Here is a 15,542-nt window from a genome sequence, read left to right as displayed (position 1 = left end):
ACAAATATCAGAGGTTTGTGCACAACAGCTATTGCTTTTGAATTTTTCAATTGAAATAAATATTAAATATTTGTATATTATTGTTTTAAATTGTGTTTGTGCACAACGGCTATTGCTTTTGAATTTTTCAATTGAGATAAATATTGAATATTTGTATATTATTGTTTTAAATTGTGTTTGTGCACAACAACTATTTCTCTTGAATTATTTTCAATTGAAATAAATATTGACTATTTGTATATTATTGTTTTAAATTGTGTTTGTGCACAACGGCTATTGCTTTTGAATTTTTCAATTGAAATAAATATTGAATATTTGTATATTATTGTTTTAAATTGTGTTTGTGCACAACGGCTATTGCAACGTCAGAAAAATAGAAGAAAACTCAAAACGGATGAGACAAAAGTTAAAAGACCAAACTCTCCAAATACAGTAAGCAAATAGTAAGGACACATTTGTAATTTGAAGATTCTCAAATTTACCTGTTAACTGCTATACTAACAGAAGTCCTCTTTTGCCTTACGTTTGGATAGTTAATTGTGAAAGGAAATTGAAGAGAAATTAAATAAGAGAAATAAAAAGAAAAGAAAAGAAAAAAAAATTAACTTACTTTGGACAGATTATTAAAATTAAAGAGAAATGTAATTTTTTTCTGAAAAGAATAAAGAGAAAATAACTTTATATCCTTTTATTTCTTAGGTCTTATTATATTATAGAAGGATATTTTAATATATTATTATAAATTTTTCTTCATTTCTCATTATTTGAAGAAAAATGATGTGAGTTAATTACAAAGGAGAAGAGAAATTTTATATCTCCTCATTTTTCTTATTTTTCTTCCTTTCTTTCTTTTACTTGACGTCCAAACAAAAGAATGAAGAGAAATTAAATTTCTTTTCTCTTCTCTTCTCTTCATTTCCCTCGTTCTAAACAAAGCATTAATGTATAGATAATAGATTTAAGTATCATGGAGTTTAATAATAATAATAATAAGCTGGATGAGATTATATAACTAAGGAATTTTCCCCATCCCTCTCCTATATCAAATAAGTTTAATCTAAGTGATCATTGTTATTTGTTCCAAAAAAAAAAAAGTGATCATTGCTATTGTCATCATTGAAATTTCTTTAAAGGATAAGAACAAGAATGCAACACAAGGAAACCATTATTGTGACGTACAAACTTCTCACGATTCATAACTTGTTGCTCAATCTCAGTGATGGAAGTCGCCCATTACAAATAAAAGAATATTCCATTTCATGAAGAAACGTCTGGATATACAGCATGGTAGCTCTCACTGTAACATCATTTTAATGTCCCTGAGCCACACCAAACTGACTATGGAAATGACAGAATATTTGCATGCACATTTGAATTTGTCTTGACATCAAGTAATATGCTACTTTTTCCACTGTTTCCTCAAACGATTTGTATAAAAAGCAAACATTGAAGACGGTTTTCACTTTCCTTTTGATTATGTTTTTTCCTGGATATTCACAAGCTATAGTTTGCTTTAAGAATGATAAAGAAACCTTTGCAGGCAAAAATGTGGCATTTGCTTTTTGATTAGGAGCAACTTCCTCAATCATGGTAAAGTTGGGTTGGCAAGACCCATGGACTCTGCAACTTCTCTAGCAGAAATATTATCCGCTTGTTCCTTCACATTGAAAAATAAAATTTCAACAATTAAAAAAAAAATCAATGCAATACCAAGTGTACTCAATTCACAGTTTGGAAAAAAAAGAAACTCCCATTTAAATAAAGCAACACAATTTTCTACTCGAGGCAGATTGTCACATTGAGAACATAAAATCAATAGTGAACCATGTCCAAATATCCATACCTGAAGCCGATGCAATAAATACATCAAGAAGAGGTGTACAAACACCTGCATTTGATTTCTCATGGTCATCATACAATTTAATGCATCTACATGTATGTGATCCATATTTTTAAGTAGACGCTTAACAATACAAGATGGCTCTTCTTACCAAATAGAAAAGAAGGATAAGCCGAGCCGTTGGGTACCGCCATAAAAATCTTGTGGCTCTGGCAGCCCCTGAATCCAATAGCTTTGCTGCCCTCTGCAACTGCATGGTTGCTGCTGCCATATGACGGTGATGCAAGGGAAGAGGCCTGCAATTATTATTATATTGCAAGAAATTTTTAGTACATTTAAATAAACATTTGCTGCATACAAGAAGCTAAAATGAACCCAACTTATATCAATGTACTCAATAAAATGCAAAAGCATCAGAAGCATGTGAATACATCTAATTAGTCAGAATTGTGAATACATCTAATTAGTCAGAATTGAAACAACATACTCAAGTGCCTTCATTTCGGAGTCTTCTTCCCAAGATGAGGATGCACGGCGATAGACTCTAGTCCTTTCTGCCTCAACCTGTTTAATAACAATGGTAGCACATGCAAAATAAAGATATTCTGGTTTCGTATCATATGAAGAATGACAGCAAGAGTACAAGTCAATACTATTTATCAAGTAGCATTAAATACTTGAGGACAGACCTCTGCTTCTTGAAGACGCTTTACCTCCTTCTCCAACTGAAACTCTGCTGCAGCTTTTTCACTAGCCATGGCTTCTAACTGTGTTTGCTTGTAGTACTGCATCATTGATGATTAATATAACATAAGAAACCAGTACAAATCAATGAAAAACCTGCGTATAAACGAATAAATTATTCCACATTTTTATTACCAACAAATCAGTTAATTCACGGTAGCGCTTCTCCAGCTCCATGTGCTCCTGCAAAAGACAGCTCTGACAAATAAGATGCAGGCGGAGTATATCCTAAGTGCAGCTGTATTATGCAATTATTTATAATAATGGTATACAATGTCAACACTGTTTTTGGGACATATGATGTGGGCCAATAGAAGGATGCATGAATATTCATGTTCCATGATAGAACTAATCATATGCAACATGAAGTTTGCAGTCTTGGTGTCTTATCCAAGGCAAAATATTCTTCAGATAAAAAATATTTCCACATCATAAAGTTTATTTCCTTTCAATCAAATTTCTTTTAACAGATACCAATTTCTCCAAATACAGCAACATAAGATCTACAATGAGATAATTTAATTTGGTGTCTTATCTCTGCCTCATGTGAACCATTAGCCTCAACAAAAGCTTGCAGGAATATTTAGCTTAATAATCACTTGCATTTTAAAATCAAAGTTTGATGGCAAGTTAGGGAGTATAATTTCAAGCAACACCATGGAGTATAATTTCGAGCAACACTATCTCACACAGTCATTGCTAAATCCAAAAGAAAATAATAATAATTGCACTGAAATGTTAGTAGAAGCTATGTGACATGACAAAAAGGCTTGTGTTTTGACAGTTAACGGCAATAAAGGGTACATTCAGACAACCCTAATTGTTGTACAGTAGGTTTTACCAAGCCTGTCTATTCTTCTTGCAAGATTTAGATCTGCTATCCCAAATAACAAAATCTTTTGTACTTCTACCCACGTCAGATGGCCACTAGCTGTTAAGGCTGTACTTAAATCTGCCATATTTAAGGCTGTACTTCTACACACATTTGTTCATTAAAAAAAAAAGAAAAATAATAAAGGTTGGATTCCTTAATATAAGAAACTGCACAATTTACCTGCCGTGAATAGTGCTCAGCATCCCTCTTCATGGCAGCCAATTCAACCCTCATCTTTTGCACTTCAGCCTGCAATTAAACAATAGATCATACCATACAAATAAATTATCAACAGCACTGTTTAACTTACAATAATTAGGAAGCCAAGCTCATCTCATCCATCAAAATCTATATGAAATTAGATACGATCTGACAGCATTTTCTTTTTGGCAATGGAGATGACAAATGATAATACTTATAGCAAAGAGCAAAAAACCCTTGCCTCCATAGAAGAAAGCTTGCTCTCAGCATCCCTCTGACCTTGACGTGCACGCTCCACTTCTTCCTGCCAAGCCTGGATCTTTACATTTTACAATTTATAGTCATTATGTTGACAATTTTACAGTTAATAAGGAGGTGTAATTACTAACTGCTGTAGTGCTACAATACAAGACAGAATTATCAAATTTTATCAAGTTTTGTAATTAGCAGGAAACACGTTTAATTTCTGAACTTGAGACAACTCTTAGAGGTAAGAGACAGCCAACCCACAATAGACTGCATACCTCATGATAAAAGAAAAGTTAGATAATTTACATATATAAAATATATATGCATACATCAGATCAATATTAGTTTAAAATTTCTGCATATCATAAATGGGGAGTATCGTCTTTTCACAAAACATTATACATATCAGTGAAATTACTTCATTGAAAGGCCAATTAAAAGGATGCCTACAACAGTTGTCTGAAAACATGTCCTGAGATTGAGCAGTTTGGATTTGTAATTGTACCTGAATCACTTGATTTGCCTCTTCTGAGGACTTCTTTTGTTCACGACGAGTGCGAGCTTCCAGATCTTGCAACTCTTGATTTAATGATGCACACTCAAACTGATTGCATATAGCGGTAAACATTAGTAATTTTAAGGGAGCGTTTAGTTCAGCTGTTAGATGTAGCTAATGAGCATCCAAATAGCTGAACCAGCTTGTTTACTAATAATAAAATCTTTTAAAAAGGCAGCTGATAGCTAATAGAACACTCATCAGCTGCCCTTTGGATATACTCTAATTGTAGAGCTGCTCTTCATGAATTGCTAGGTCATTCTTTTATTATTTGACAAAAATTACTTCAATATTAATAGTATGAGGCAACACTGTACATTTATATTCTCTCTCGTGAAACTTCAGAACCTTAAATGTCAATTGGTCTAATTTCATGCCTACCACAACAACTTAAATAAAAAATACTATTCTAGTAAAAGTGACTTTGCAGACGAATTGGCTACCGAGATATGAGAAATCCCATTTGTTTTCCTTTTTTTTCTTCTTTATTTTACATTTATATGTATGTCTTTACTATTATTATTATTATTATTATTATCCACCAAAGTATCAATCAGTTTTTAAAATTATTATTTTATAAATATATATATATATATATATATATATATATATATATATATATATATTTCCTTTTTTTAAATTTAGAATCTCAATACTAAATAGAGTCACTTTTTTTTAATTTCTTTTTAGGTTATTGAATTATAAATTTTCTAAGATTATTTATTATTTGCTTGTATATTTTAATAATAAAATAAATTATATGATATAATAAATTAATAACTATATATTTATTTCAATAGTAAAATAAATTATATGATATATCCTTATTAGTCAATTTTAATATCAAGAGCAATGGTTAGGTATAGTTTTACCAAACACTTAATATAAATCAGCTACAATTAGCTATTTGTTATTAGTTAACAGCAACAACTATCAACTGCATCTAACAGTTATATCAAATAGGCCCCAAATAAGCTTTTCATTGCAAAAAAGAAGAAGAAGAAGACAAGTAGAGTTAGCGCTGTCTCTATTTACCTCAAGCAGTGCCACTTTCTGCTCAAGTTCTACAGCCTTTGTTGTTCTCTCATCAGCAATTCTCTGAAAATGGAGGCAAATACCAACATTCAATGGAAATAATACACACTAAGATCAAAAAATTCCTAACTATTCTCTAGATAAGTAACATCACTCATAATTAGGCCGTTACAAATAATGCATTGATAATCAAACAAAAGTCTAGGATTTTATAAACAGCAGGATATATGTAGCTGAAAAATAGTAGTTACTATATACATGATCAGTCCTCACATTTCATAGTAATTCAGATAAGGACTTTGTTACTTTAGCAGTAAATCACATTTATTGCTAGCCATTGCATTACCTGGACTCTAGCAAGGGCTGTGGATGCCTCAACAGCTCTATGTTCCAATTCCACTTCCCTTTCCATAGCTGCCTATTTTACCAAATGGAGATTATCAGCACAAGAGACAACAAGAAATAAATAAATAAATACTTAGATGATTGAGTTGATCTGTAGCAAACCATTTTGGTAGCATTATGTGCTGCACGTTCTTCTTCAGCTCTTCGCTCTGCAGAGGCCAGCTCCTCCCTAAGTGCCTGATAAAGGTATATATTTCATTATTTGAGAATCTAATGATAAAATAGAATTTTTAAGGATTTACAAAGAATAAAAAATAACAGAATTTTAATGCAAGGAAGAAACAACCAGTTTACCTGCATCATCCTTGTCTCTGTTAGTTCTCTGTTTCTCATAATAGACTCCATGTTTGCCTGAAAAGCAACCAATGTGTTGCAAAGCCTCGGATTAAACCAATATAATCAAGGAAAAAATGCAATCCCCTGGGAAGAAGGAAGAACGATATTTAAATATGATGACATATCCAATGAGTCTGTGAAAACTAAAAGAAACAGAGCAAGTTACCTAACATGTTTGCCGTTATCTATAAAGCTAAAGTATCTAATTTTTAGTGATAGAAAGATGACGGAAGAAACAATAGCTCAGAAGTAAGGGTATATTATCAGCAGCAGGCTATATTGTACATGAGATAGCGGAAATGTGGAATGGCTTGAGAGATAGATTGAAGCTTATTTTTTTCACATTAAAAACAGGTTAAATTTCTATTTAAACCTACTCCAAGGGGTGCAGAGAGTTGATGGTTGGGCTGAAGAAAGTCATTTTACAACAGATAGGACAAAAACATTGCTTAAGGCAGGGGAGAAAAGAATGCATCATTATCTAACATGAAAAGTGGAACAAACCTGCAGCGAAGCCAGATTTCCTTCAGACAAAGCAGCCTGTTTCTTGAGTGCATCCATAGAATTGACAAGGGCCTCAATTTCTGAATTTTTTGCAGCCAAAGCGTCAGCCATATTTGACTCTACTCTTTTCAATTCACTTTTAGATATAGACAAATCTTGTTGTAGCTGCTTTATATGAGCCTCATATGATTTGCTCAGCTCTCTCTGTTAAGGCAGAATCCCAAATGTCAAAGATAACCCCTTTAATAGTATTACATCAGGCGCAAATATGCATAAGTTTGAAAATCCTCAGAAGTACATAAGGATGGATAACAGAACAAACAGTTGTCATCTCACCTCTGCAATGAGAAGTTCCTCCAGCTGAGCATTTTCAGATTTGCATTCTTGAAGGCGGGTTGAAAGTCCAGCACAAACCTGAATATTGATAGCTGAAAAGTTAACAAGGCATACAAAATAGGAACCTGGCAGGTCAGAAAATGATTGGAAGGGAAAAGTTGTGTAGAACAGATTAAACTATCTAGTCCAAGAAAATCTTTTCAGTAAAAAACACTTCTTTGAATGGATCTCATGACTGACCTAGTTGAAGGAAGTTGCATAAACCAAAATAGTAGAATATCTTGTACTTTGTTTTAGTCAAACAGGTCATTTCACATCACATCACTGCAGGTTAGGACTTAAAATCATGCTTAGAATATTTCCACAAGGGCCTTTTAAAGAGGGACTGATAATAGGTAGTGGATTAAGATTAAACATATGGCTGACCAAACAGTAGTATGCCAATGAATCCTAACCATTGTCTAGTGAAAATGATAGAAGGACACACTAGCAGCAGGTGCTTACCCGTGCCAACCTTGCCTCTTTTGACTGGCCAGTGGAAATTGCAGTCTTAAGCAGTCCTTGAGCCTGAAAACCAACTAAGGGAACTAATCAGAAAAACTTAATAGCAAACATTTAAGATTACAATATTCATGAACAATTGTAGTACATGATTTTCTCCCCCATAATAAACAATTTACCTCATCAAGTTGGTCCTGTATTTTCATGGGTGAAGTATCAGCTTTACGCTGCTGCTGCAACTGATGCTGGTTCTGTTGATCAACCAGAGGTTCAGCCCTAAGATCAGCATTTTTTACTGAAGTTTCGCCATTGACAGTAGGATCAGTAATTGCTGACAGAGATCTCTCTTGGTCAATATTTGAAGGAACATCAGCATCCCTTCGCTTGATGTCAGAACCAATTGGATGGTCTTGATGGTCTTCATTAAGAACCTCTATTTCTTTGGCAGCTAATGGGGAAAGAGGATGTTCTACAGGATCATCAGAAGCCTTCTCATTGAGAAGCTCACCATTTGAACTTGATGTTGCAGCATCTGCATCAGCAGCAGTTACAGCAACTTCTAAACGATTAGCATCATCTTTGACAACTTCATTTGCTACTCTCTCTGATGATGTACTGCTAGAGATATCTTTGTCAGTATTCTGCTGCTGTTCAGTGATTGTTTGGGGCATCAACTTGCTAGAGGGGGTAACAACATTTTCAACAAAAAGAGTAGCCCTATCTTTATCAGATAATACATCTAATTTTGAAGTTTCTGTACTAGTCAACTCCCCTTTAGTGGTACTTGCTTGATAGGATTCACTTGTGGATAGCTTCTTTTGAGCCTGCAAAAAAACAATTTGCAATTTAAATAATCCAATGGCTTTGTGTAACAAGAATATACTTCTTTGAAATTAACACATGAAAATGCCACTCTAAGGGCACAGGTATACTGGTACATACCTTGGTCTTAGACTTCACCCTCTTGGGTTGAGATCCTTGCCCATTAGAAGCTTTAAAAAAACGAAAGAAAGAAAGACACAATGGTAAGCAACAGATATCATCACTCATAAAATGGTACAGTATCTGCTTTTCCAAGGAATATTATAATGCTGTCCATACCTGATCTAAATGTCATGACCTAAGTTTTCTTTATATTAGCAATTCAAGGTGGGCAGAACAATTTCTGAGAGATTAAGATTAGATTGACTAAAATACTTGGTTAATAATCAACTACATTTTTGGTCATTTTCAAGAAACATTCTAATCATATTGAGTTTGGCTAAAAAGGAACTCAAATGGCCAAATATAAGATTATTTTGCTAGAACAGTTCAGATTAATAGAAGTTTGGCTGCAATTAAAACTGATCTAGAAATTTAAAATCACACCCCATCAATTCTAACTTGTAAGAATTTGAAATTGGCGAAATGGAATTTCTCACCAAGCAACAACTCTAACATGAAACGATGATTCTAATTGCCTCTAAGGCTGAATAATGACAGCATACCAGTACTAATCATGTCTAATCTTCTCAGGAGACCGACAATCAATTGATAAAAGCCAGTAATATAGGATCAAGTGATGTAACCATCCAAATATCAGATCAAATATTCAATATTAATAAAAACCTAAGGGATGGATGAACAATATAAGATCCATACCTGGTGACTGAGAATCAGAATGCTCATCTGCCAATTCACTGACAACCAACTTTGCCCTTCGATCTACAACTTCAAATAAATCTGACAAGAAAAGCAATGAACATTATACCTTTTGAACTAAAAGAATGAAAGGACAAAATATTATGACCAGTATTCTTATGAATAACAATTGCTCCTATAAAATTAATATAGTGTTATGATCCTAGTTAGACAAGGCATGGAACTTGAAATACCACATTGAAAGTATGGGATTTCATCATTTCAATGTGGGTTTCATTGTAATTGGCCAATATAAACCTCTGGGATATTACCTTCAGTTCACCTCTTTCGAGCAACAAGTTGGTAATAGTTGTAAATTAGTTCAAGATTAAAAGCTGAGAACCCACAAAAAAAAATAATGAATTTCTCCTTTTCCAACTGAGCATTCAAATGCATCTCAAAAACCAGTCCGAGTAAACCCAACCCCAATAAATACTCCCTCATTCTATTCGTTATATCCATTTCCCATAGCACTAGTCGAAGTCCAAGCGATGTTTAAGTTTGAAGTACAAGTCACTAAGTAAATATCAGATAATAATGCAAGAAGGTAGACAAAACAAATGCACCAGATTATCTTGCAGTCCAAATCCAGCTAAAATAATCGATTCACAGCTACATCAACAACATTCATGCCAATAGAAATCTGGATTAGACCTCAAAAATGCAAGCACATGAAGGAATGCTCATGGAAATAAAATTGAAAGAAAACAACACATTAGAGTCTGTGAGATCCAAACCTTCTGCGGCTTTAAGCCACGAAGCCATTGATAAAAAAAAAATCCTCCAATAAAATAAAGCCCTAAATTTGGATCGGTGGAGCTTCAATGAACTAATGAGCGTTGTTATTAGCGAATCAGATAAGTTGGATTAGCTGGTACAAGATGGATTAGAATCAGTGGATATTTGAAGAAAAGCAATGGATTCGTTTCCAGAATGAAGTTAGTTAAGGCCACATGCCTTATAACGTAAGGCATCAGCAGCAGTACAACTGAAGAAAATGAGACGTGTTCTGGTGCTGGCGGGACTGTTACTGTAATCCTGAGCAGGTCCAATTCAGTGATGGCTTCTGGGTTGGCACTTGCTTGCAGTTTCAATTTGGCCCAACAAGAGGTTCTTGTCGTGAACGGGCTACAAAAATCAAAGATCCATTAGTCAATGGATCCTTCCCCTTCTTCTGATAAACACGAAATCCCATTAAAATTTGACTCATTGGGCTTACAAACACAGAGTGCCCATGCTTTCCGAAAAGCAAAGCCAATCCTTAAATTGAAATGGATTATTGCTTATCCACATAAGTTTATATACATCTGCAAGTGCAAAGTCACCACCAATTAAAAATAATAATATAAACAAATTTTAATTTTTATTAAAATGTTGAATTTTTACTACTCAGAAAATTATTTTATTATATGCAAATTATTTCTGAAAAAAAAAAATTTATTCGTTTATATTTATATTTTTTTCTGTTATGAATATATTATATTTACTTATATTGTTAAATTTTATATAAAAAAAAAGCTATAATCAAGAATTTAACTGATATTTTAATGGGTTAATTAATTAATAAGATTTGATTAGCTTTAAGACATGTCAACATCAAACCTCATTGTGTGATATGATGTCATAAGTATGAAAAAATTAAGGTATTAAAATTTTGAAATATGAAAAAATGTAATAACAAAGAGTGAAAGTCACAAAATAACAAGAGCAGTATGAATTGGCATTAATGATTGATAGGGTTTTTCCAAGAAATGCTTCAATCATGTCTTTATTCCTTGTACGAGGGGTAGAAAAGGTCCCTCTAGAGGGCTTGAGAGGCTCCTCTCTCTATGGAGTACACTAATCACAATCCATCACCCACCCTTTACAAGTCACTTTCTTCATTCTTTTTTCTTAGAAAATTAAAAAAAAAAAAAAGAATTGAAGAAATTCCTTCTATATATTAGTTTGAGTTTTTTTTTTTTTTTTTTCATTCTAATTATATATATGTTAAAATTAAAATATATGTTTTTCAATTTTTAAAAATTAATAATTTAATCCATATATTTTAACTCCATCAAACTAAAGACCTCTCTATCAAAATTTTCGTTAATTAAATGAGAAATGACCAAAATATCTTTAAAGATAAATTACTTTTTATTTTTGGGTTATATAAAATTAACACATATTTTTTGATTTTTGAAAAATCAATAATACAGTTCATATATTTTGATTATATCAAATTAATAAATAATTATTTTTAAATATGGATAAAAATTTAGTTTGGTGGAGTTAAAATATAGAGATTAAATCATTAATTTTTAAAATCGAGGGACATATATTAATTTTGATATAATATGAGGATCACAATGTAATTTACCCTACTAGTCTTGCTCTTTCCGCCTTCAAATTCCAAAGCCGACAACTGTTGTCTCAACTCAACTTATTAAACGTACAGCTTTATAATTATTTTAATAATTTCCTTTTTTCCATCAATTTTAGATATTTAAATAAAATTTGAAGGTTCTTTTTTAATAAATGAAAATAATTAAAAAAATATACCAAAATTTGTGCATGGGGTTCATTACAAGGCTAAAATGCTCCTAATTAAGATTTTTTTTTGTTTATAAAAATTAAATATTTAATTTTATTTTAAAAATATAAAATTTCTTACCATTCATATCAACAATATAATTAATTTCATTGATTTTTCTTCAAGCTATTCCATCCAACAGCCTGTACAAAAGCAGCAGCACAACCCCCACCTTGACCTTTTGAGCGTTGCACGAGTCAACCGGACTTATGCATGCTCCTTTAATATAGGGGAGAAGGAGTAGGTTCGACTCTTGTAGGTCGATCCCACATCAAATGATCAATAAATAAATAAAAATATATTTATATATTATTTTTATATATGTATTTTCAATTAAGAGAGTAAAGATTTAAATTTAAGTTTGAAAAATTATTAATTAATTTTAATTAATTTGAAATTAAGAAGATATTGTGATAACAATTTTAAGTTGTGGAACGCTGATTGCAACGAGATGAGTGGCAGAGGTTCCGTTAATAATTATTTTTTTTTCTTTTTTCTTTTTCCTTTAATCTCTAAAATTATATTCATGTTTCATTCTCTGGAAATTTTCTTTTACTTTTATCTAAATTTTACTTTAAAAGAAAATTACCGATCACTTTTTACGCAAAACAAAATTTACATCATCAATTCAATAACACACATACGTTAGGACTAAGAAATTTATATTTATAATTAAGTTCAATAAATAAATTTTATATTAAAATTAAATAATTTATAAATAAAAATATGTATTTTTTTTAATGTGGCCTACCCAACCAACCTGTCGTTATTATCAGACTTTAATTTCATTAAATGATTGAAGGTTGGGCAATATATATCAAATACAAGCAGCTCTTGATTAAGCACAAAACAACCCCTTTTTTTATATATATTTTACGATTATTATTAGTCCAAGTTTAATGAATTGAGGCTAATTTTATTTGCAATTAAATCAATTTATTAAGAGTTAATACGCTTATAATAAGTATTTTATTTATTCAAAAAAATTGAATATTTAACTTTATTTAAGCGATAAGGGTATCAGATTATTCATTTTAAATGTTTATTAATAAAATAATTATTTTTTTAATATATAAAATATTAATTTTTTTAATTGATTAAGAATATATATACGGACAAAAAAACACAACTTTTAATAAAAATAATTACGAGATATTGATTTAAACCATGAATAAAAAAAAAATCCATGCATGTTTTATAAATTAAACTAGTGTATGAACACAAGTACGGAAATAAATAGCTAGGCAAAACAGAAGTAATTAATTGGTGATTGATTGCAAACAGTATCACACAGAATCCAAAGATAACCTTAAACGACTGCATTTAAGCTCTGAAAAATGCCATTCTACCATGCAACGAGTAGAAGTAGGTATATACCAGATTTTCATTAAAAGAAGGGGTTAATATATATCATCCAGGTATCAACTTTTCTTTTCTACTCATTATTATTTATTTTCTTCCATGTTTACATGATATATTTACGAGAAAGAACCAAAGTGGATAGAGACAGAAAAAGAAACAGATAGTAAATATTAAATGGTAAAGAAAAGTGATCATTATTAATTGCCGGAAAATAGCTGATCTCTTGATACCACGCCTTCACCTAATCCTCTCGAGTGTTTTAGCTAGCAGAAGCTAAGCTAGTTGTCATACAAAAAAAATGTCACTTGAAGCATTGCTATTATTTTGTTAATCATGTGATCTTGCATCTAATATCTTGACAAATAGCTTGCACCAACTTGCCTTGGAGGATGCATTAATTCTTTGCCGGCCGCCGGAGAGCATGCAACCTTAGCCAGAAATCGAAAAGGGTAGCAAAAATAACATCTTCATCATCATCTACCCCACATGCCATGGTACGGTGACTCAAAAGCAGTACCAGTCTTTTGCAGCTTTAAGTCCTTATAGAACTTCTTGATGAACTCTTCAGCTGCCTTGTCCACTTGGCTGTCTCCCTCATCCTTTAAAGGAAATGGTGAATCAGTTATTCTCAGTTGCCTCACCATTGGGCTCTTTCCAAACCCAGGCAACACCATAGGTGAAGCCTCCACCACCTCACTGTTCAACATCTCAAGCATCTTCTGCATCTTCTGCACCGCAGCCACAGTGGTGACATCGTCGTATTTGTAAGACTTGGCGAAATGGAAGTGGTGATGGTGGTGCTTGCGCTTGTGGGCAAGGAAAGGGTTGATAGTTGCAGGGCTATTGCTGCAGCTGAATTCGTATTCTCGTGGGGAGATGAAGGAAAGAGCATCATTGGAACGACAACTGAAGGAGGACTTATGGTGGTGGTACATGAGGTTGCCTATGGCCTTCCCTGCTAGCTTATTACCCCTTTTGAGCATCAAATGTAGATCCACCATTATTCTGCTCTTTGATATGCCTTTTCTTAGCATGAAGAATACCACACGTATTATGTGCCATATTTTTTTGGCCACTTGTGGTGTGCTTGGCTCCATCTCCATGAGAGTTTTTTTTTTTTTTTTCTTTTTGGTTCTCGTAAGAGATTTTTCTTTTTCTATATATATATTTTTTTAATTCTGAGTGTTTGTGGGGAGATGAGGAGGATGATTAAAGAGAAGAAGATTTTGGCTTGGGTGCGAGAAAGGGGAGAGAGAGAGGTATTTAAAGGGCAGAAAAATTACAGCTAATGAAATGGGAATGGAAAACAAATGAAGAAAAATAATGTGCATTTGGGTTACGACAAATTGTGACAGTGTGGGTACACAAAGCAAGTAAAGTAGCACTCCAAATTAAAAGTGAAATGTGATGTAGTTTCCACGCTCTGCAAATGGACAAAGAATTGGCATTTTCAATCAAATAGTGGTTTGAAATTCATTTTACTTTTGATATTTTTGTTTGTTTCTACTTTTGTACGTCCAAAATTATTATCGAGAGACATTATTTACTACAAGTGAAAGCCTTTCTCCACCCTTCTTGCTTAATCAAATTGCATTAAGTTGTCGGCTCGCTGCTAATTACTTTGATTAAACTTGTTTGAACTTGTCGGGCCTAAGCTTAATTTTGCTGTCTGAAATCGAAATAATACTAGAAATAAGAGAAATGCAGCTTTAGTTAACAGTTTTGTTAATGAAATTAATATCATGATTCTTGAGTCAATTGCGAAGTTAATAAGACTGCGATATTGATTAATATAGACAGAGAAACAACAGTGACGTTCACATGGCTATATAATAATCTTGCTCATCTGGATTAATTACTATAACTTTTTCTTGGTCATTAGCCAATATACCTTCTTTTTCAGCCACACTCTTGTAAAATCCTACCATTTAATTTTGGAGAATGACGGCTACGTACTCTGCACGCAGCAGTAGAGGGGCGTGAATATTGTTTTGTTTGTTCCGCCTTACCTGTCATATACTTGCCAGCCCAACAAGGCTGACAGGAATGAATAGCAGTACCTACTGTAGACACGTGGAACACAGACTGAGGGGATAGATGAATCTGGAGCCGTATACGACGATGGTATGCACCTCTGTGGAGTCTCATCTTGACCATTCATTTTAAAAGAGGAAAGAATGATGGTGAGATTCTGCTTGCCGTATAACCTATAAAGTCAGGAATAAGAAGAAAAAAAAATCGCAACGAGTTATTAGAGTAAAATGACGGATATGTTACGTGGAGATGGCCTGATCCGGTTTGAAATTAAAAGTAAATTGAAGTTGAACTAATTAAAATCGATTAATGA

At 32.7% G+C, this 15,542-nt stretch overlaps 2 protein-coding genes across 7 annotated transcripts; both read right to left on the bottom strand.

The window, feature by feature from the left end:
* Window positions 1–1,176: 1,176 nt before the first annotated feature.
* Window positions 1,177–10,268, bottom strand: LOC110636372 (golgin candidate 1). Of its 6 annotated transcripts, none has more exons than XM_058129686.1 (20): window positions 9,999–10,266; window positions 9,223–9,303; window positions 8,524–8,573; window positions 7,761–8,405; window positions 7,585–7,647; window positions 7,081–7,158; window positions 6,745–6,948; window positions 6,199–6,255; window positions 6,007–6,081; window positions 5,846–5,917; window positions 5,500–5,562; window positions 4,414–4,512; window positions 3,901–3,978; window positions 3,639–3,707; window positions 2,720–2,767; window positions 2,530–2,625; window positions 2,328–2,404; window positions 1,992–2,136; window positions 1,844–1,888; window positions 1,177–1,657 (listed from the first exon to the last, which is right to left on the bottom strand). In XM_058129686.1, the coding sequence occupies exons 1-20, from the start codon at window positions 10,024–10,026 to the stop codon at window positions 1,586–1,588; spliced, it is 2,145 nt and encodes a 714-aa protein (XP_057985669.1). In that variant the 5' UTR covers window positions 10,027–10,266; the 3' UTR covers window positions 1,177–1,585. The 6 variants fall into 6 exon arrangements, with proteins under 6 accessions (XP_057985669.1, XP_057985668.1, XP_057985667.1 ...); XM_058129685.1 differs by having other exon boundaries at window positions 8,524–8,576; window positions 9,999–10,265; XM_058129684.1 differs by having other exon boundaries at window positions 1,177–1,888; window positions 3,901–3,963; window positions 8,524–8,576; window positions 9,999–10,268.
* A 2,965-nt stretch (window positions 10,269–13,233) lies between these two features.
* Window positions 13,234–14,571, bottom strand: LOC110636343 (uncharacterized). The gene has a single exon (XM_058129681.1). It carries the CDS (start codon window positions 14,296–14,298, stop codon window positions 13,669–13,671), a length of 630 nt encoding a protein of 209 aa, XP_057985664.1. The 5' UTR covers window positions 14,299–14,571; the 3' UTR covers window positions 13,234–13,668.
* Between the last annotated feature and the right edge of the window lie 971 nt (window positions 14,572–15,542).

Source organism: Hevea brasiliensis, chromosome 11 (assembly GCF_030052815.1).
Source record: "Hevea brasiliensis isolate MT/VB/25A 57/8 chromosome 11, ASM3005281v1, whole genome shotgun sequence".
In the NCBI taxonomy this organism is placed as follows: Eukaryota; Viridiplantae; Streptophyta; class Magnoliopsida; order Malpighiales; family Euphorbiaceae; genus Hevea; species Hevea brasiliensis.
Note: the sequence above shows the minus strand (reverse complement) of the source record. Positions and strands in the feature narration are given on the sequence as shown.

What these genes read in the sequence shown, in the direction of transcription:
- LOC110636372 (XM_058129682.1), bottom strand. Translation starts at nt 10,026, where the DNA reads ATGGCTTCGTGGCTTAAAGCCGCAGAAG. An exon ending in TTCTGATTCTCAGTCACCAG is followed by an intron (nt 8,577 to 9,222) that starts GTATGGATCTTA and finishes TTCGTTTTTTTA; the next exon opens with AAGCTTCTAATGGGCAAGGA. An exon ending in CACATAATGCTACCAAAATG is followed by an intron (nt 5,918 to 6,006) that starts GTTTGCTACAGA and finishes TTGGTAAAATAG; the next exon opens with GCAGCTATGGAAAGGGAAGT.
- LOC110636343 (XM_058129681.1), bottom strand. Translation starts at nt 14,298, where the DNA reads ATGGAGATGGAGCCAAGCACACCACAAGTGGCCAAAAAAATATGGCAC.